Consider the following 21,557-nt stretch of genomic DNA (forward strand, 5'->3'; position numbering starts at 1 on the left):
CAGTGGAGGAGAATGTGGAGTGGCATATTTATGAAAGAAGCCGAATGACATGTTGTTGACTATTATAAAGCATTGCGCATTGGTGTCCAGTGGATGGGCAAAGATTGGAGTAAAGCGTCAGAGTGGTAAAGTGTAGTACAGTGTTGTAGAGTGGAGTTGTATAGAGTAGAGTGTTGGACAGTGGAGCGGTGCAGAGCCGAGTACAGTACAGTGGTATAGAGTTGGGAAAAGTGGAGTAGAGTGGAGCAAACTGGAGTGGAGTAAAGTGTCATAGCGTGAAATGGCAAGTTGTAGACTGCAGTGGCATGGAGTGCAGAGGAGTAGTAGAAAGTTGAGTAAAGGTTCATAAATTGGAGTACCATGTTGTACAATAGAGTGTAATGGGGTGTCGTACAGTATTGGAAGGTGACGTAGAGTAGAGTGGCATACAGTCCAATTGATTTTTGTAGCGTGGTGTACAGTAAAGTACTTTGCTGTAGAGCGTGGTACAGTGGATTGGCATACAGTGTTTTATAGTACAATGGCACTGAGAGTCATAGAATGGAGTAGCATACAGTGAAGTAGGGAGGTGTACAGTGTCAGAGTGGAGTGGACTAAAGTGGGGTGCAGTGAAGTAGAAAGAGTTGCATACAGTGTTGCATAGTGGACTGGAGAATCGTAGAGTGGAGCAATGTGAAGTAAATGGGTATAGATAGGAGTAAAGTGTTGGAGAATGGCTTACAGTGTAGTAGAGTGGAGTTGCATAGAGTACAATAGTGTGCAAAACAGTGGAGCTGCATAGAGTGGACTGTTGTACAATAGCAAAGAGTGAGGTAAAGTCTCGTCCAGTGGAGTAGAGTAAAATGAAGTGTTGTAACGTAGTGTAAAGTACAAAACAGTGTTTATTGTGTCGTGGACTAGAGTGACATGGAGTGTAATGGCGTAGCACAGGTTGTAAACTGTTATAAACTGGAGTAGGCTCTCGTACAGTACAGTGGAGTACTGTGTCGTATTGACAAGTGCCATATAGTGAAATAGAGTATTGTACATTAAAGTTTACAAGCGCAGAGTGGAGTACAGAGTTGGATAGTGGAGTGCACAGGGATAGAGTGGAGTAGAATGTCTTAGACTGCTTTGAAGTGTGGTAGACTTTTATAGAGTGGAGTTATATAGAATGGAGAAGAATGTCATACAATAGAGCGGCATGTAGTGGAGGGGCGTACACTGTAGTGGCATAGAGTGGATTACCGTAAAGAGGAGTAGCATACAGTGGAATAGCGTGGAGTGGAATACCGCACAGTGGAGTGGCATAGAGTGGAGTAGGGTACAGTGGATTAGCATAGAGTGAGGTGGCATACATTGAAGTGGCGTAGCATAGAGTCGCAGAATCTGTTATAAATTGGAATGGAGTCTCATATAGTAGAGTGGAGAGCTGTGTCGTACAGTATAGGACACTGTTGTAGATTGGAGTAGTGTTGTACAATTGAGGGTACGGGCACACAGTTGAGTGGAAATTTGGACAGTGGGGAGTGTAAGGGGACGGAGTGGAGTAGAGGCTAGTAGAGTGGCACAGAGTGTAGTAGAGTTTTGTAGAGTGGAGTTAGATAGTGTGGAGGAGAGTCCCCTCAGTGATGGGGAGTAGTGTGCAGAAGTGTGGCATAAAGTGGAATAGCGTAGAGTGGAGTAGGTTAGACAGGTGTGGCGTATGGTGGAATGGTGCAGGCTGTAATAGAGTATAGTTTAGTGGTGTAGAGTGAAATGGTTTAGACTGGAGTGGTGTATAGCAGGGTGAGGCAGAGCATAATAGCATGCAGTGGAGTTGGGTACAGTGGAGTGCGGCAGATTGGAATACCATACAGTAGAGGAGCAAAGACTAAAGCTGCACATAGTGGAATAGCGTAGAATGGAGTGTTGAACAGTGGAATAGTGTAGAGTGGAGTCCAGAGGAGTACAAAAGCAAGCAGTGGAATAGCATAGCATTGAGTGGTGTAGACTGGAGTAGCGTACAGAGGAGTGTGGTAGAGTCAAGTAGCATATAGCGGTGTGGATTAGACTGGAGAGGTGTAGAGTGGAATGGTGTACAATTGAGTAGCATAGAATGAAGTGGTGTAGATAGCGTACAGTGGAATAACGTAGATTGTATGGTGTGAAGCAATGTGTCAGAGACTGGAATATCATAGTGGAATAGCGTACGGTGCATTGGCGTACACTAGAACAGGGCAAGTGTAATGGCATATAGTGAAATGGTGTCTAACGGAATAGCATAGAATGGAGTAGGGTAGAGTGGAGTGGCATACACTGGAGGGGGGTGGCATAGGGTGGTGTCGTGTGCACTGAAGAGGCGTACAGTGACGTTGCTTATAGTGTAAATGCGTGGAGTGGACTGGCGCAGAGTGGTGTACAGTGTAATAGCACAGAGTAAAGTGGCACAGACTGGAGTGTTGTACAGTGGAGTGGTATAGAGAGTAATAGTGTACAGAGGAGTAATGTATTTTGGAGTGGTGTAGACTGAAGTGGTGTACAGTGGAGTGCGGTAGAGTGTAATAGGATACGGTTGAGCGTGTACATTACAGTGGGGTCCAATGGGGTAACGTAGAATGAAGTGGCATAGGGTGGAATGCCATACACTGGCGTGGCAACGAGTGGAGTAGCATACAATGGAGTGGCATACAGTGGAACAGAGTAAAGTGGAGTGTTGAAGAGTGGATTGGCATACAGTGGAATAGAGCGGAATGGTGTACATTAGAATGTTGTAGAATGGAATAGTGTATAGTAGAGTGGCGTACAGAGGAGTGCAGTAGACTGGAGTGGCTTACAGTGGCAATGCGTACAGTGAAATAGCATAGCATGGAATGGCATATAGCTGAGTGGCTACAGTGGCCTGGCATAGGGAGGTATGTGAAATTTAGCAGCAATGTAGATTATAGTGCACAGAGTAATGCAAAAAAGTGAATTGTGCTGCCTTGTATTTCTCCAGATTTAACAATCAACACAGGGCCACTCATGGTGGCCTTGCATTCCTTTGTAAATCTGACTCAAGCATTGCATTGCCCACACGACACTATGAATTAGGTAAGGATACCATAATCCAAAAATGCAGCTAGACATGTATATAATTGGGCAATGGCTGTTAGAAAATGAAAAGGCAGCTATATTGTTTGTACCACCCTTTGGCTGTGTTCAAAGTTAGGGCCTCAGATACAATGAAGTAGTAGGTCCCTACCTATTATCACTTTACTCAAGTGGCAATAGGTAGGTAAATGTATTATTTAAAAAAAAAAAATTTTTACTACGTTTATGGCCATTTACTGTGGTAGTTTCAGAAAGTTTCGTTGAATTCCGCAAAAGTACCGCAGTGACAGATATCACAGTTTAAATGCCTTATGACTTAAAAAATACTTACCCTCCTTAGCTGCAATAACCAAAACCATCATCTCTGCACCATAATGTATAATCCTGCCAAGCTTCATGCAAATCCATTCAGCCATCAAATAGTATGATAGTCTATGGAAAATGCATTGGTGGAACAACACATTTCACTCCCTTAAGGATTCGGGTGGTGATTCGATAAGTGGGGGGAAAGGTATTAGGGAGCTTATATCGGAGGAACTCCAATCTTTGGGAGTACTAACTTTAACTACAGAGTGGCAATCAGATTTAATGTGATGTATTTCTTTTTATCTATTGTATTTGTTAAATATTTGCTTATTGGTTTACATAATCATGTGGCCATAGCTGTGTCTTTTAGTTGTTCACGTAGTAATTCTGAAGCATTACATATGCACTCTAGCTTATTGTTTTTGGGCAGCCTTGATACTTTTAGTAGGATTGTGCTACATATGAAGCCCAAACTGAATGAAAGGCAGTCACTGTTACTGTTATGAAAACTGAGATTATTTTTTTTTTCCTAGTGGCCAATTCTGTCTTCCAAATAGTAGTTTTTGTGGCTTAAAGCTAGGTCAATTTTTCATTTTGTTGCACAGGGGTACATGAGAAAGGTGGTTTTTATTTGGCTTGTTGGGCCAGTTTAACTTTGAGTTAGAGAGCACGGAAAGAAATGTACACAGATTAAGATGTATTCTATATGGTATGTGTTTGTTTATAGGTTTCCATGAGCATACAAACAAATGGGTCTTTAAGTTGTTCATGCAGTAAATCTGAAACATTAGATATGCAGCCTAGTTTGTGCTACAATATATTACAAAGTCGAAAAACCTTCTAACTTACCTGCAGTGTCTAAAAGAATCATCTGCACACACTAATATCTAATGCTGCTAAATTTCAGCAAAATCCAGGTAGGTTATAAGACATACGCTCATTTGCGTCTCAAATTCAACCTTAACAAATGAAGGTGGGGAAGGGAAATGTGGTAAAAAGTAACCTTACCATCTTATCTCACTGTACATTACTTAACATCTCGCTTCTACCCACAACAAGTCATGGTTAAATGCGGTTTCACCCATGTTAATTGACAATTGCTCAAAGTGTGCAATGTTAATGAGGGTGCTAAATGGGATTTCCTATTAAATGAGATGTCAGTCATGACTGACTGGCGACTGAACCTCTGTTATACACGTACACACAGACACACACATGAACACCCACGACTCCTTGAATTTCGACATATGAACCTGGGACAGAGACGTAACCTTATGGATGTCTCAATATGCAAGAAAGGAACAGCACCTTTTTAAAGTGAACCCACAAGCTCTGCAAAATCTAAGTATGCTCAGTTTTTCCATCCTGCTAATTTCAAGCTTATTCCTTGTCATCTGATTATGACCAAGAGTCTGTTTAGAATGGGCAGGAAAGGAAGTTGAAAGCATAAGCAGGGGCGAGAAGATGTATACATTTTAAAAGAAAATAGACCTTGTCAAGAAGCATACCCAAGCTATTTAACCTGCTTGTAAAATGTATGAAAAAACATTTCCACAATGAAAATTGCAGTAGAAAATTGATGCAGAAAATTCTCCTTTAGGAGACATAAGAGAATGTAAGCTTTAGAGAACTTGTATCCAGAAGTCAATATAAGTAGATTTAGGATGCAGCAAACCACATGAGCATTTATAGTAAATGCCTTGATATATGACACATTACAAATTCCCCATTAACTCCATTGGAAGAGATCAGAGCCAGAATTAAAGAATCAGGACAGCATGTCGCCAAAGGTTAACAGGGTCACACGTTGAACTCTTGGAATGGGGGAACGGTGGACAGTATCCAGATACTTTGCCCAGGTTTTTCTGGTGTTGGGGAACCTAATGCTTTCAATGGCTACCTGCTCTCAGCAGGTGGTCAGTGGGAGCAGGCGAGCCAAAGAGGTTTGTTAGGTGGGACCATGGAGTCAGGAGTCTTCCAGGGAGGAAGGTAAGGCTCCAAGGCTGCTGACAAGACAATTTTATGCTCCCTCTACTGCTCAAAGTGAGGGTGAGTTAGAGGGCTGGCCAATTCCTCAGTTCACTGCCTGACCTGAAGCCCAGCACACCCAGTAGTACCAGTGTGGGAACACAGTCACACAGAACTGACCACAGGTATTGAACAGGAATAATGCTCTAGCAAACTTCAAACTTAGTGAGGGCCTAAATGAGTTACTAAGGTTGTTTATGTAGACACACCATTTTATTCACACTGTCAATTAGGTCTTAGTTATTGAGGATTCACAGCAACATAGAAGGCTACCTTGAAATACCTGAGATGAGGGAAGGCAGAGCTCCACTCCTGGCACTCTTCTTTCAGTCCCTTGAGGAGTATATCAGTTTTTTCACCGTACAAAACCTCATCTATATCTTTGAACAGCTGTTGTACCCGATGTGTTGCAACTCGGTCATACTCCTGAAAAGTAAACAATACATACAAAAGAATAAAAAATGAAGTCACTTAATAATGCATGTGTAAAGTGTCAGGAGAACATGTATGTATCTTGTTGTATGTGGCATTTTTAAAGGGTTCACAAGAAGTGACAAGACATTGAAGACCTTTGTGAATGGGTAGGACGCTACTCTGTGTGTGGCCAATGTGTGTACAATGGCATCTTGTGTTTTCAGTGGCTTGGTTTCCAAACCCAAAGCTGCCACATCAGCAACCCATGGATAAGTGTAACCTACTGCCTATCCCTCTTACTCTGTCTCTCTAGATAAGTGCCACTTTTGGGAAGCTAAGCAGCACCATTAAAGAGAGGTGGGCAAGGGCTAAGACCTGTAATGAAGAGAAACAGTAAGACCTCAGCATACAACATGACACAATTATTCTTCAAAAGAAAATACTTTAATTATACAAGTTTTTTATTTATTTCTATAGACGTTATTTTCACCAGAAATATGGAATCTAGGTTACAAAACAAATATTTCAGATGCAGATGTACAAATGGTGACTACTACAAAGGCAAAGACAAAAGATGCAAACAGAATTGGAGCCATACACAGGCCAAGAAAACTACATTTTTTGTTGCTTTGGTACCCCTAGATGGATGCTTCTAGGATCAGGAGTGGGACAGGCCAACAGGCTTGATTCAGAAGATGGAAGCAGCAGTCCTCTCATTGAGGAGCCTCTAACAGTCTGAAACCCTGTTGGTCTCACCAATAACAGAGGTTGGAGCAACAAACTGAATCCAACCAAAATGATGGTGGTGCTTTAGAAGTTACACCGGAGATGAGTTTACCCGTTAAATAATGTTCAAGAACAGTGGTGCACAGAACTGAATCCACAGGGAAAACTCTGAAGTAAGTGTAGGGGGTCGCACCAAGGAGAGCTGTGGAGATGAGTCACTAGAGCACTGGAAGAGTGATGCTGGCTCATAACTGGAAACCTCAGCTCTCGCTATCTGAAAATGACCCAGTCTCCCGGAGCAAGAGGTGAACTGACACCTGGGACATTCCCATACTATAGACCCGAAGACACATCCTTAAGCACACGTTTCAGTATTTGGATGCAGTGGGTGTAGCACAAAAAGACTTTGGTTTCTTAATAGCTCCTTGTTACGTCACAATGCTACAAAATGAAAAATAACAGAAGACTCCAAAAGAAACATGAAGCATAGTGCAGTGTTTTGTACCAACCGGATCTTCCACCACCCTCACTGACATTTTAGAAGTGACAACGATGTCCACAAGACAGCAAAATTAACTGAGCACAACCACAGTGGGACAAGTTAAGATAATGTGAACCAGTGTCCAGATTTTCAGTGACAAGTAAAATCATGATTGTGAATAACCACAGATCTACATTTGCTCACAACTGAGCCTCATCACATAGTTGAGGAGACATGAATTGCAGTATATCAAAGAACATATTCTGTCAACAGGATCAGATGCCTCGGTTGGGTGGCCTGCCAGATGGAATGGAGTGTATGAGGATAAAAAGCACTGTTTCTTCCAACACAATGGTAGTGCAGAAATGTTTTGATTTACAGATGGGGAACAATGTGATCCGTGAATGAGGACGACGGAGGACAATCCAATCTGAGCCTTAATCTCTTAGCATGAAAACTTCAACATGAACCTTACGAGAGGTGGAAGAGGGTAGGGATAAAGATGCAGGTACTTTAAGTTAAAGATGCTTGTTCAGATTATTATACAGATCTGGTGACAAATTATACCTCAGACAGCCCTACATCTTCCTATTCGTCACCTTATACCACACAACGTTAAAAAAATGGCATTGGCTTATGGGAAACAGAAAACCTGTTGTGCAGGACACTTATCTGTGAAGTTTAAATAAAGAAATGTTTTGTGCTTCGAGTGAAGGCTTTTTCTACAACATTGAGTACTGCATTACATCTTACCTGGTCTATCCAAGCTTCATTAAACATAAGGTATGATTTTACACACACACACACATACACACACAAAATGCACAACATAAATAAATCAATGTGCAGGAGTCCATATAGAAGACAAAGCACAACTGGAACCCATGATAACAAAATTGTTGGAGATGTGTAGTGTTTGTGTTCTTCAAGTAGGAGGAGGTGGATCTTGAGGCCTGGACACTCAAAGTGGTGTGGGAAATCGAAGGGGACACGGTAGCAGTAGCTCAATTCATTATCAAACTACATTTTTAATCAGGATCTATGCAGACCAGAAAGGCAGGTTGGGACACGCCTTGCTGATGGCAAGGATGCCTAAAGAGGAGCCACCTCAGCTGAAGTTGGTGGAAAGATGCATTCAAACACTTAAGTGAACATCAAACTTTTAGGTCAAGGGAAAATAAAAGATGAAGGGAACAGAAAAGGAAGTGTAGGTTTGTGAAATGATATTAAACAGATAGAAGATGTAAACAAATAGATGGTAGGAGAAACAAAAGATGTAGATGATTTTCTGGTAAGTAGTGGAAAGAAAACTGGGGTTAGGGAAGAGACTGACGATGGTAATAAATGCCGTTCTGAGCAACCCACTGTTCAAACCACACCCATTTGAGTCAGTTATCACTTTTCCTACACAGGTAGTAGGAGGTTTGTAGATCTTGGGGAGCACTAGGAAAATGAAAAGGAATGGTCTCTTGGTTAGGGGTGACCCATGAAAATAATGTGCACATGACAGCCATAGCACACACGACTAACAGGGTGTTGTGGTGAACTGTGGTTAAAGCAGGATATGTGAAAGGGAGAGATTGATACATATATCAAAGCAGTCTCGTTGTGTTCGGGAAAGGATTAACAAAAGCGTATTGTAGTGATTATTGGTGCTGAGAGAGTGATACAGCGCTTTAGCTGTTATTATATTTTGATACGAAGAAGAATCAATTTGTAAATGGACTGCTTTCTTCCTATGAATGTTTTTTTAGATCCAGAAAAGCGAACAAGAAGTTGTTCACCACTTTGTACACAGGAGTTCAGTGCAATCACTGAGTGCAAGAGCAAGCTATGAAGTTGCTGTTACAATTTAGAACAATAACGAATGCATATCAGGACATCTTAGATGCAAAGAAATCACAAATTACTGGTAGAAAAAGATTTGTTACTCTGTCAGTTCAAAAAAGGTTATGTCTGAAAGAATCCTAATTTCCTCTACTGTCTCTGCAGTTTTTTGTGTTGAAAAAAGTATTTGAAGTCAAAGGCACCGGAGGCCTTGGACAACTGCGATCGATGGAGTTACCTTTTGTACTCACCTGCCCACCTGAAGTCACTAATTTTGACTTAGGCTCCAATTCTTGGTTCTTGCCTGTATGCGCATGCATGTGCTCCCATGACTGCTAATTGGTGAGCTTGGTATCTTCAGAGTGTGACACTGTATGTCAAAGATGCCCCCGAGAGGTAATGTACGAGGTGTGCTCACCGTATTGGCCCGATTCCTACTGAGAATGTATTCAGACTAAAAAATGTTGCTTAGCATGTCATGGATTACTGGGGAAATCGGCATATTAATCCGAGATTGGCTACCACAGCAACAGTGCCTTCTTAAAGCGAGGGGGCCTGCAGTAACCACTAGGCTACCAATACAGGCCGCCCTTCAGGGCTCACATTTGGCCCAGGACTGAGCAAGACAACCGGGGGCCTTGCCTTCTGCATACTACACTTTTCTTATGGCTTCTAACATTGAATGTGGGCTGCCAGGGCAGCACACTTGCAGGCTTGGACAGTGTCACCATAGCCTAAAAAATGATACCAAAGTAGGCAGGTAGCTTTTGACAGGTCTCCAGCGCCTCCTCTGACAGATCACATTCAGAATTAAATGGACTCAGCAACGATTTATTTCTTTACTTTTTCCAAGGGTTATCAACTTTATCATTATCAACAGGAAGAACCTTCTTTGCGAAGGAATAACATACTTTTATGCAAAGAATGACCCACCCGGATAGTGTTCTTTTGTGGACAGCCTTGCCTTTCCTCTACCCCACGTAGCCGATGAAGAGCTGATCTTCTACTCTGAACTCTCTCATTCTCGCAATGTAGAAGCTTAAAGCTCTTTTTGGGTCAAGCCGATGCAGTCTCTCCTCCTCTTTTGATGGGTGGGGAGGAGTGTAGAAGGATGAGAGCGTTATAGATTGCCCTAAATGGAAGAGTGTAGCAACCTTTGGTAGAAAGGCCGCCCTGGTCCTCAGCACCACCTTGTCCGCATGAAAAGAAGTGAAAGGGGGCTTAACACTAAGCGCTTGAAGTTCACTTACTCGCCTAGCTGATGTGATGGCTATGAGAAAAACAGTTTTTAACACCAAAAACCTTAATGGACATGAATGTAAAGGTTCAAACGGAGAACCCATCAGGAATGTGAGAACTAAATTCAAATCCCATTGAGGCATAATAAAAGGAGAGGGAGGAAACCTATTAGTAAGACTCTTTGAGAACCTTACAACTATAGGGGATTTAAACAAAGAGGGTTGATCAGGAAGGCACAGAAAGGCCGACAGTGCCGACAAATAGCCCTTAAGTCGCAACTGCACAACCCCTCCGATAACGCAAACTATAAAATGTCCGACAAATGGGCACGTAAGGGATCAATTTGGTTCTCTCCACACCAAGCCACAAATTTTGCCCATCTTCCAGCATAGATTGATTTGGTGGAGTGTCACATGGCCGATAAAATAAAGCTCACCACTTCTGGCGGGAGAGAAAAAGATTACCCCGTTCAATCTCCAGGAATGAAGGTGCAGGCTCTGAAGGTGGGGGTGTAGAACCTGCCCCTGCGAAAGGAGGTCTGCCCTGTGAGGGAGACGAAGCAGAGGGCATAGTGAGTTGGGGAAGGTCTGAATATCACACCCTTCTTGGCCAATCCGGAGCTATTAAGATGACTTTGGCCCGGTCTTGGCGAATCTTCCTCAGAACCCGAGGAATCAAAGGTATGGGGGGGAAACACGTAAAGCAACTGGCCGTACCAGGACATCTGAAACGCGTCCCCCAACGCTCCTTGCACCGGATACTGGAGGCTGCAGAAAGACAGACAGTCCACCTTCTCCCGAGTGGCAAAGTGGTCTACCTGAGGAAATCCCCAAATCCGGAAGATGTAAAGGATCAGGTATGGATGGAGACGCCACTTGTGATCGGCTGAGAAGTGCTGACTGAGACTGTCCGCACGTACGTTTAGAACCCTGGCCAGATGGTTTACTACTAAGCAAACCGGATGGTCCCGTGCCCAGGACCAGAGCCGCAGAGCCTCTCTGCAGAGAAGGTACGACCCAACTCCTCCCTGCTTGTTGATGTACCACATTGCGGTATTGTTGTCTGTCAGAACTTGGGCCGACTGACCGCAAAGGGAAGGAAGGAAGGCCTTGAGTGCCAAATGTATCGCCCGCAATTCCAACAGATTGATATGAAACATCTGTTCCACTGGAGACCAATGACCTTTGATCTCCAGGTCCCCGAGATGAGCTCCCCACCCTAGAGTGGAAGCATCCGTTATCACCATGGCCACTGGAGGAGGTATTGAAAATGGCCTTCCTCTGGAAAGGTTGCTGTCCACAGCCCACCATCGTAGATCCGCTGCAGTGTCTCTGGAGATCTTTATCGACTCCTCAAGATCCCCTCTGTGTTGAAACCACTGCCTGCGGAGGCACCACTGAAGAGCCCTCATGTGCCAGCGTGCATGAAAGACCAACAGAAGGCATGAAGCGAACAGACCGAGCAGACGAAGGACATTGAGGACTGGAACGACCGCTCCACTCTGAAACACTGGAATCAACGTCTGAATGTCCTGAATCCGCTGAGGCGGAGGAAAGGCCCAATTCAATGTTGTGTCCAGTACTGCCCCTATGAACAGGAGGTGTTGAGAGGGCTCCAGGTGAGATTTGGGGGACGTTTAACGAAAAGCCCAGGTCAAACAACAACTGGGTTGTCATCTGCAGGTGAAGCAGCACGATCTCTGGAGACTTGGCTTTGATCAACCAATCATCCAGGTAAGGGAATACCGCTATCCCCTTCCTCCTGAGATTTTCTGCAACCACAGCCGTCATCTTCATGAAGACACGATGCACAGAAGTAAGACCAAAAGGAAGGACCGCAAACTGATAGTGTTGCGACCCCACCACAAACCTGAGATACTTTCTGTGCAACTTGAGAATAGGGATATGGAAGTAAGCATCCTGCAAGTCGACAGACACCATCCAATCTTCTTCGTTCAACGCCAAAAGCACCTGCGCTAGGGTCAGCATTTTGAACTTCTCCTGCTTGAGGAACCAGTTCAAAACCCTCAGGTCCAGGATAGGCCTCAACGGACCATCCTTCTTGGGGATTAGGAAAGATCTTGAATAACAACCCTGACCCCTTTCCTGCTCTGGAACCAACTCCACTGCACCTTTCGACAAAAGGACTAGAACTTCCTGTTGCAACAACAGGAGATGGTATTCCGTGCAAAAGGAGGGACGGGAAGGGATGGTAGAGGGGAAACTCCCGAAAGGGAAGGGCATAACCTTTCTCCAAAATTTGATGACCCAAGAATCCGATGTGATCAACTCCCACATGCAGAGAAAATGAAACAACCTTCCCCCTACAGGAGAAGCATGGGATGCAATGGATTGAGGACTAAGGCCGTTTTCCCTGTTGCACCCACCGGATTAAGAGGAAGAGGCAGGGTGCTGCTGGTTGGCTCCTCTGGTTCGAACTCTACCCCGCCCTCTATAGGACCTAAAGGGAAGAGTAGAAGGTTGTTGGCCTGCTGGCCTGCTGGCTAGGGTCTCCCCCGAAAGGAAGAGCCTCGTCCAAACCCCCTGAATCTTCTAAACTATCTGAACGGGGTGGTGGTAGAAGCCTGCAAGCCTAGGGACTTGGCGGTAGCCCTGCTCTCCTTGAAGCACTCTAAGGCAGAGTCAGCTTTAGAACCAAACAGCTTGTCCCCATCAAACGGCAAGTCTAAAAGGGTCGTTCGCATATCCGATGAAAATCCAGACGATCTCAACTAAGCATGTCTCCTGGTTGCAATGGACATGCCCATTGCCCTGGCCACCGAATCTGATGTATCCAGCCCCGACTGAATGACCTGAGTCGCTGCCGCATCAGTCAGAAGACCCCACATATCCTGGGGCAAATCAGGTTGCACAGCCTTGGCCACGTCCATCAAGGCATGGATATACCTGCCCAAGACACAAGTGGCGTTAGCAGACTTGAGGGCCATACTGCATGAAGAAAAAGTCTTCTTGGCAGACTGTTCCATCCTTTTTGATTCCCTGTCCGACGGGGCCCCAGGGAGGATCCAGGAGCTGAGCGCGAGGGGCAGGAGGCCTGAACCACCAGACTCTCCGGAGTCGGATGACTAGAGAGGAAACATGAGTCCCCAGGAGCCACTCTATCTACTCGCCACTGATCTGCTAACAGCAGTTGAAGACACCGGTTTTCTCCAAACCTCCAGGATCGGTTCTGTGAGAGCCTCGATAAAAGGAAGGAATGGCTCCGCAGCAGCCGAAGCAGGATGTAACACTTTTGTGAGGATGTCCGTTTTCACCTCAGCTGCGGGTAGCGGGAGATCTAGGAAGTCCGCTGCCTTCCTCACCACTGAATGGAACGAAGCAGCCTCTTCAGTAAACTCCCCAGGAGAAGCCAAATCCCACTCTGGGGAAGTATTGAGACCGCTTGCAGAGTCCAAACCCTGAAAGTCCCCCAGGGGTTCTGCAATCTCTCCCTCCTCCAGGAGCTGCTTTTGATCCTCCTGCTCCTCCAATAGCCTCAGAGCCTTCCTTCTCGAGCGCAACCTGGTCTCTATCCTTGGCATCAATAAGGAATTGGCCGACGTCGATGACCTCGGCTGACGCGGATCTTCGGATTCGCCCAAAACCGGATCCATCGGCGCCATGGAAAGGCGAGCACTCTTAGCCGGAGTCGACTGGAGTCGTGGCGAAGTCAACGGCGCCACCGGATCAGCAGAAGCTACCGGTGTCAAAGGTCTCCTCTGCGACGCCAAAGGCACCGGCGCTGGACCAGCACCCTCTACTGGACAGAAGGGCATGAATGGCGTCGGCTTGTATGGAGCCGGAACACCCAAACCAAAAGCCAAGGAACCTGAGGGACCAGACAGTGCACCGCCAGGGGCCATGGAGCTGAAGATGTTGTACATAGCATTCAAGAATGCCGCCGGATCCGCACCGGGACCCGGGAATGCAGGATACCCCTGCGGCGTCGGTGCTGGATACCCCTGCGGCGTCGACACTGGATCAGGCACCTCTGACTGCGCAGGCGAGAAGCAAGGGCTCTGGCGAGGCTCGACCACTTCAAAGACCGATGGCGCCGGAGAAGCCTGAGGCGTCACTGTTGGGCTGACCTCCCACGTTGTACGACACCGAGTAGATGGAGATCTCGAATGGGATCAGTCTTTCTCCGAACGACGTCGGGAATCATGCCGACGCCGGGAGTCATGACGACACCTCTTATGGGATCTTGAAGATTTTGAAGACGACCTCCGATACCAATGTTTCTCCTTTTTTGATTTGGCCAAAAACAGCTTGGCCTCACGCTCCTTGAGCACCTTTGGGTTCATCTATAGGCACGAACCACACTCCACGTCGTGCTCAGAGCTCAAGCACCACAGGCAGTCAATATGCGGGTCTGTCACCGACATATGGCCCCCGCACTCTGTACAAGGCTTGAACCCGGACTTCCGAGGTGGAGAAATTTTTCTACAAAGTATCACCTCCGAGAAACAGTAGCTCCCCAAGAGCCAGGAGAAAAAAAACGTTACTTCAAAGGCAAGGAAAAAAGGGAACTGATGTCAGCACGCCGGCGAGGACATCTTATTGCCTCAATGACGTCAGACGGCGTCGCATGGGAGTCGGGCAATTGTGACGTCCTCGTCGACGTGCAGAGCTGGGAAGATAATTTCCATCGAATGCTGGAGCATTGGGAGAATTCATTAGGTGAGGAATCCACAGGTAGTTGTATCCATCAGAATGGAGGATATAACAAATGCACTGATTGGTCTTCAGTTTCTACATTCAAAATGTTTTATTTTTAACCAGTGAACTATGTCGTCCCTTTGGTGGCAAATAAGCTTTTTAAACTAGCATAATGCTTGCCTCTTGTCCTGAAATAGAATGAAAATTCTCCTAGCTATCATAACCGAATGTCTCCATTCTATTAGACTCGGAAGCGAGTATTAAACATCCCAATGATCGACGGCGATCGGCCCAACCGCAGGATTCAAAAGCAAAAACAACTAGCTGATGGACTGAATGCTCAAATTAATCTCAACCACTGGCAATCGCTCAGGGCGTATCTCAATCCATTGTTTTTTATCAGCCCTGGACCCACATCTGGGCGTACCGCAGAGCACTTTAAGGCCTCATTACGACTTCTGCGATCCCACTACGGGACGCCCAAAGCACCAAGGAGGATGCCACCGTCAAGCCGGTGGCATATCCCCACCCCCAGTCATATTACAATGTTCCCGCAGGGTTGACCGGTGGGAATATTGTACTATGACGTTTCCACCGGGCTGACCGACAGGAACAGTACTACTGTATTGACCTTGGCTCCCTTAATACCATAGCATCCCAGCACACTCAAAGCTGCAAAGCAGCCAGCGCACATTCAATGGTACTGGGCAGGGGGGCCCCTGCACTGCCCATGCCACGGGCATGGGGAGTGCAGGGCCCACCTTCAGCCCCCGTCCATAAGTTTCTGCCAGTCTTTCCATGGTGGGATGACCGCCATGTAAAGGCTGATGAAAAGCTGAGTTGTAATCAGCACAGCGGTGCTGAGTTCAGACCGCTGTCAGCCCGTCGTGAAAGATGTTCCTCGTGGCGATAGCGGTCTCCTGGCAGGTCCGCCAGTCAGGGTTGTAATGTGGTAGTCACACCGCCTGGACTTGGGCGGTCCGACCATCACCGCGAGTGTGGCAGTCCTCAGACCGCCACAATCGTAATGAGGCCTTAAGTGCTGCAAATGCAAGAACAGCAAGGTGATGTACGGAATGCTTGAATTAATCTCACCCACTGAGACTGGCAGGGTTCAACATGATGTGTGCGATTCTTCGTTTTCAGTAAGTACTGTTAATTCTCATATTCTATTAGTTTCCATCCATTTGACTAGTTTAAATTGGTTGGTGAGAGTTGTTGATGTTCATATACATTAGCTTGTTTATACAACACAGACTTTTCTCAGGGTTATTTGGCATTAAAAACGGTGCTGTAAGGAGTGACATCACATATATATTTTTCTTAGGTACTAATTAGTCTAAGCAAGAATAAACACACGGAGCGGCATCTGTTGCAGGTAGAAAGAGGGAGCATGAAAACAGAAAAGGGACTTTAATGGAATTTGTTATTGGTTAGAATGTTGTTCTTTTTTCCCTTTGGTTCATGGCAAATGTAGTTAGTATATATTGGATTTACATCGCTGCTAGAAACAAAGACAAAATATAAGCATAATGCTCGCCTCGGAGTCCTTAATAGAATTGAAACTTTATGTTGTGATAGCGAGGACATTTTAAATTCCTATATATAGAACATTCGATAGACCATCAACACTTCAAATCTGCTTACCTCAAAGGTCTGTATTTTTTCAGCAACGTTTTTAAGCACAGGACTAGCACAGTGACATCCCTGCAGAGCAAGACAGTGACGAAGCCTTTTGCCATTTTTACAGAAAAGTCTTTATGCTTATGATTAACAACTGACATACAGCCCGAGCTGAAAAATGACAAAAGCCTTTTACCATTCCAGACAGATTATTACAGCTTTTGATTGGTAAAATACCACCCAATCAACCTGGATGGAATAAAAGCAACATGTGCTTTGCTCTTATTAGAGCTTGTCAGAGAGGTATAGCTTTGTTGTCCTTTGACTTCTATGTAGCCCTCTTTTCTTGCGCTGTGGCATCAGTATGACAGAAAATAGGGAAGCGGTGCACAAGCCCTAATCCTTTAGTTGCTAGGTAAGGTGTGCAGATGGAGAGAGGACTGTAAATAAAACACTGTGTGCAGGCGGGCTTGGTAATAAAATTACATTTTTAAGTGAGAAGTAAGTTGGTAAACAAATATTACTTGATCACTTAATAAATAACTCTTGAGCACAGAACTACAGCTTCAATAAAAATATACAAATATGCTCACATCAAAGCCCCAGGACATAACCGAACTGACATCTGTGGAGAATCCTGAGTAACTCTGAACGGTGGACTCTGAGCTAACAGCATCTTTTGTAGGGATGAACAGACCACTTGAGCCTTCTGACACGGATGTCTCTGTACTAGAATAATAATAAAAATGTATTTAAGAGAATGGTTATTTACAAGTTACACATCAAAACATAACGCAAGGATATCAATGACAGATAAAGGTTAAATTACATTGCTGGTGATCTAAGTTTCCGCTCTACTTACACAATTAAAGCAAGTTGTTTTCTATGACAAAATGCACAAGAACACGGTGTATGCTTAAGAGGTGAATTTTATCAATGAAGAAAACCAACGACTAAGAGTAGTGATATACAAACCACATAGGATGTTATTACCCTCCTGCTTTGCTCAGCCTCCTCCCCAAATCGCAAGGATACATTTTACATCACAAGCACTTTGGAGAGGAACATAATACAAGACCTGAGATAAAACAATTGTACTGCATACGATTGCTTTCCTAGAAGAGGTATTTAACTGCAAAAAGCACTAGGAATAACTCAAGTTTGTTCTAAAGTTTTTCAGATGAGCATTTGTTTGTGGAAAGCCCTGAAAATGCACAGGATCGGGCTGAGTAGGCATAGCTTCTATTAGTAACCAGCATTTCATAATAAGGACCAACGAGTGATAATTCTCAGTGCAATGATGATGTTGGATGACTTTTCAGCAGGGGTATAACTATCACAGTGCAAAAAGTCATTAATTGGATCTAAAGATTTGCATTCCGTACCAATAGAACTCTCTGTTGCGAATTTCTCTCACAGTGCTGTGAAGTAACAGATGGTTGACACACCACGCTCAATCTCAAACATCTACATTATGGGTGGCCAAGACAGTGACCTGAGCAGACGCTCGCTGAAAAGCTCCAAACAATGCCCCAAGCAAATCCTTTGAACTCCTGCGTAGGTCCGGTGGTTGGTGCCGAAATATAAACGCCAACCACCTAAGAGGAACTCAGAATCAGGGGCGGAGAAGATAAGGTGGGCATGTTGTGTGCCATAAGCCCAACTGTCCCCCGAGACAAGAGGGGGTAAGAAGCGTTAGCTGTCTGTGAGACTGAGGCCACAATGGGGAGAGCCGGTGGTGTAGTCGGATCCCCAGATCGGGCGTGCTCAGCCAGGCAACTTTAAGGTGCGGTTGTGGCCGTTCAAGCACACGCTCGGGCAGTACAGAAGACGTGGCCTGCTGGCGAGGTGGGCAGCAAGAAACAGAGGCCCAGAGGGCAAGGAGAGGGAAACAGTGCGCTGGTGAGGCTGCACGAGGGGTGGAGGCAGTGAGCAGCTGCGGCATGCCTGGGTCCCCGAATCGGGTGTGCCGGCTGGCCGGTTTGGAGGAGCGGTAGGGACCGCCTGGCCGCACGCCTGGGCAACACAGGAGGCGGGGCCTGTTGGTGAGTCGTGCACCAGGGTGTGGAGGCCGAGGGGGTGGCAAGAGGGGGACAGCACACTGGTGAGGCAGCGCGGAAGCTGCCCAAGGGCCTGCTGCATTCCACGTTCTTCTGGCGCAAGGAGAGTGGTGGATTGCCCTGCAAACAGGACACGAGTGACTCCACCGGAGACTGATCGGCGGAGAGGGCGCGGACCTGGGCCAGCATAGGAGAGGCGGAGGGGCACCATTCAGGTGGGAGCCGGGACCGACCAGGAGGTGCACTGAGACTCAGGGACACCTTTGCCCCAACTGGCGGAAATAACAAAAAAAAGGTCAGCACTGACGGGGCCATGGACCGGTGGAGCTAATAAGATGCACAGAGCGCAAGTGCGAGAGGGGGAGTTCCTTGATGAGAAAGGGCGCGTCTGGATGCAATAGTCTGAAAGGTGAATATTGGGTGCCCTTCCGAGGGGCAGAATACGAGCACCTGAAGAGATAGTGTGAATGGTGAATAGGCACGGACTACCTTGCAGCTCATAGGACCAGTCACCGTCTGTCAGAGAGGTTGAGAGGGCATGGGAGATACTAATCCCCATGCAGTGGGGCGCCTCTGGCCTGCGACGCCTGTGTCCTGTAGGGGGGAACTGGTCAGGAGAGACGGCCCCGGCGCCCCAAACGAACATCAGCTGACATGCAAGCTGGAGAAGAATAAAAAGCAGCGCCGGAACTGGTATTTCCACAGACGCTGAAGCCCAGAGTACTTGACTGTCTCCCACGCCAATAATGATGAGAGATAAAGAGCAACATGGGTCTCACCAGGGTAACTAGATACATACCACAGAATGATTTCTCTGCCCGCAGATGAAATGGGGACACAAACAGTACAAGGACCAGACAAACCAGCACTAATGCAGGCCATACAATCTTCTAAAACATTCCTGGAGAATGGTTTGGGCAAGATGAAGTCTGAGGTCACCCTACTACAATAGGACTTAAGGAACATGGTGGTGAGGGTTACTGCGACTGAAGTGCGCATCTCTGAACTGGAAGACACAGTGCAGACCCTCAGGAAGGAAATGGCAGAGATGCAAACAGTATCAAAAGACATGACAGAGGATGGATGACGCAGAAAATCGTGCCAGGAGGAACAACCTGCGCTTTGTAGGATCTCCAGTAGGTATTGAAGGTCCAAAAATGCAGCACTTCCTGAGAGTATGGATAAAACAAACATTACCCATAGACAAACTATCGTCCTGCTTCATAATTGAAAGAGCTCATCGGGCACTGAGCAACAAGCCACCACCAAAACCACAGCCAAGATCAATTATAGCCAGATTCATAAATTATCAGGATAGAGGCTTGATACTTGCAGAAGCCAGAAAAATGAAGGAGGTAAGACAAGACAATGCTCTAATACAGATGTTTCCGGACTACTCTTGGGAAGTTCAGGATCTGATGCAGTTAAAGCAAAATTCTGTGCGCTACAATTGCAATACATACTCTTATTCTCTGCGAAAATGAAAGTAATATACCAAAGTAAAACATACTTTTTTCACACTCCTAAAAAGGCTTGAAACTGTCCGTAAGAGAGGCCTCGAAAGATTTCACAAGGGTAACAGTGAAGCGAGCAAGCGCGGCCGCACCAGACACAATCTCTCTCTGCTGAGCTGCGAGTGTCCAAAAGGAAGGGCCAGTACCCTACTAAACCCACAAGACACCCAGGTCGCGGCTCGGTCTGGTCCCAGTGGCACCGCACCTTGTCCTCTATGGAATCAGGGGGAGAACCTTTTGCCACTATAAAAAGGAGCAGGGAAGACACCGGGCGGCGAGACACCCTGCAGGTTCAGCGGACACATAATAGACAGCAATGATCTTGGTGCCACCATTTAGTTGGGGAACTTGCCTCTTTGGTAGAACTGAGTTGTAAGTTTTGGTGAGTTAAGAAGTGGAACAACAGACCTCTCCATCCTCTCTGTGGAGCAGTTGCAATGCTGGGTGATAAAGGAACTAGCAGAGAGATATGTGGGGGTAGAGCAGGGGAAGTTGGGGGATATAGTCTGTAGAAGTGTTGAGGGAATGCAAGAGGTGCAGACATGAAGAAATACACAATTCACTGGTAGACCGTGCAAGGGCATGCAAGGCAGGGGACATACAGTGGGCCAAAGAGATTCACCAGCCACCTAGCTAATGGGGGATAGCTGCAGGTACAAACTGTTATACAGAAACGTGAATGGCCTGAGTAGCAAAGTTAAACGAGGTCTGGTTGCAGTGTTAATAATGTGGCACAGACCAGATGTAGTCTTTCTCCAGGAGACTCAATTACGAGGCATGTGCTGCAGCTTCCTGGGCAGGGGAGCTTATAACTTGCTGGCACATGCAGGGTTCACGGCTGGATCCCAGGGTGTGGCAATATTGGTCAGGAAAACACCACGGTTTACCATAGATAAGACACGGAGAGACCTGAATGGTATGTACGTGGCTGTCAAAGGTCATTGAGGTAGAAAAGCTGTGACACTGATTAGTGTATACGCCCGCCCTGATTACAACAGCAGATTTAGGGCAAGTTAGCAGAACAGAAAAGAAAAAAACAGCCTGGTTCACAGACAAACTAACCACCTCCAAACGCACCTGCCAGAAACTCAAGAAAAAAATGGATCCTCAAGCGTACACCCGAGAACCTTGCTACCCTCAAGGAAGCCAACCGGAAACACCACCAACTGATCCGACTCGCCAAGCGCTCCCACTTCACAGAACGCCTTAACAACAACGCTCACGACTGCAAGGAACTCTTCAGCATCGTGAAGGAACTCTCCAACCCCAACGCCAACGACATCCCTCCATCCCAGAAACTCTGCGACGATCTCTCCACCTTCTTCTACCAGAAAATCGCAGCCATCCACGACAGCTTCAACACCTCACCTCCGCCAGACCCCACCCCCAACAACTCCTCCCACGCCGACCACATCACCACCTGGACCCAAGTAGACGACGCCGAAACCCTTAAAACCATGAACTCCATCCACTCAGGATCTCCATCTGACCCCTGCCCACATCACGTTTTCAACAAAGCCGGCGTCGCCATCGCCCCCATACTCCGCAAGATCATCAACCTTTCCTTCAACACAGCTACCTTCCCGGACAGCTGGAAGCACGCAGAAATCCAACCTCTCCTCAAGAAACC

The 21,557-nt window shown here is 46.2% G+C and overlaps 1 protein-coding gene across 4 annotated transcripts in view; it reads right to left on the reverse strand.

Moving 5' to 3' along the window:
- FAM149B1 (family with sequence similarity 149 member B1) overlaps positions 1 to 21,557 on the reverse strand; it is a 342,707-nt gene that overhangs the window by 297,276 nt on the left and 23,874 nt on the right. For all 4 annotated transcript variants that reach the window (XM_069240410.1, XM_069240411.1, XM_069240409.1 and 1 more), the window contains exons 2-3: positions 16,947 to 17,082; positions 5,669 to 5,811 (exon numbers count right to left, since the gene is read on the reverse strand). In XM_069240410.1, coding sequence (XP_069096511.1) covers positions 5,669 to 5,811; positions 16,947 to 17,082 — 279 coding nt within the window. The remainder of the gene's footprint in view (positions 1 to 5,668; positions 5,812 to 16,946; positions 17,083 to 21,557) is intronic.

This window comes from Pleurodeles waltl, chromosome 6 (assembly GCF_031143425.1).
Source record: "Pleurodeles waltl isolate 20211129_DDA chromosome 6, aPleWal1.hap1.20221129, whole genome shotgun sequence".
Lineage (NCBI taxonomy): Eukaryota > Metazoa > Chordata > Amphibia > Caudata > Salamandridae > Pleurodeles > Pleurodeles waltl.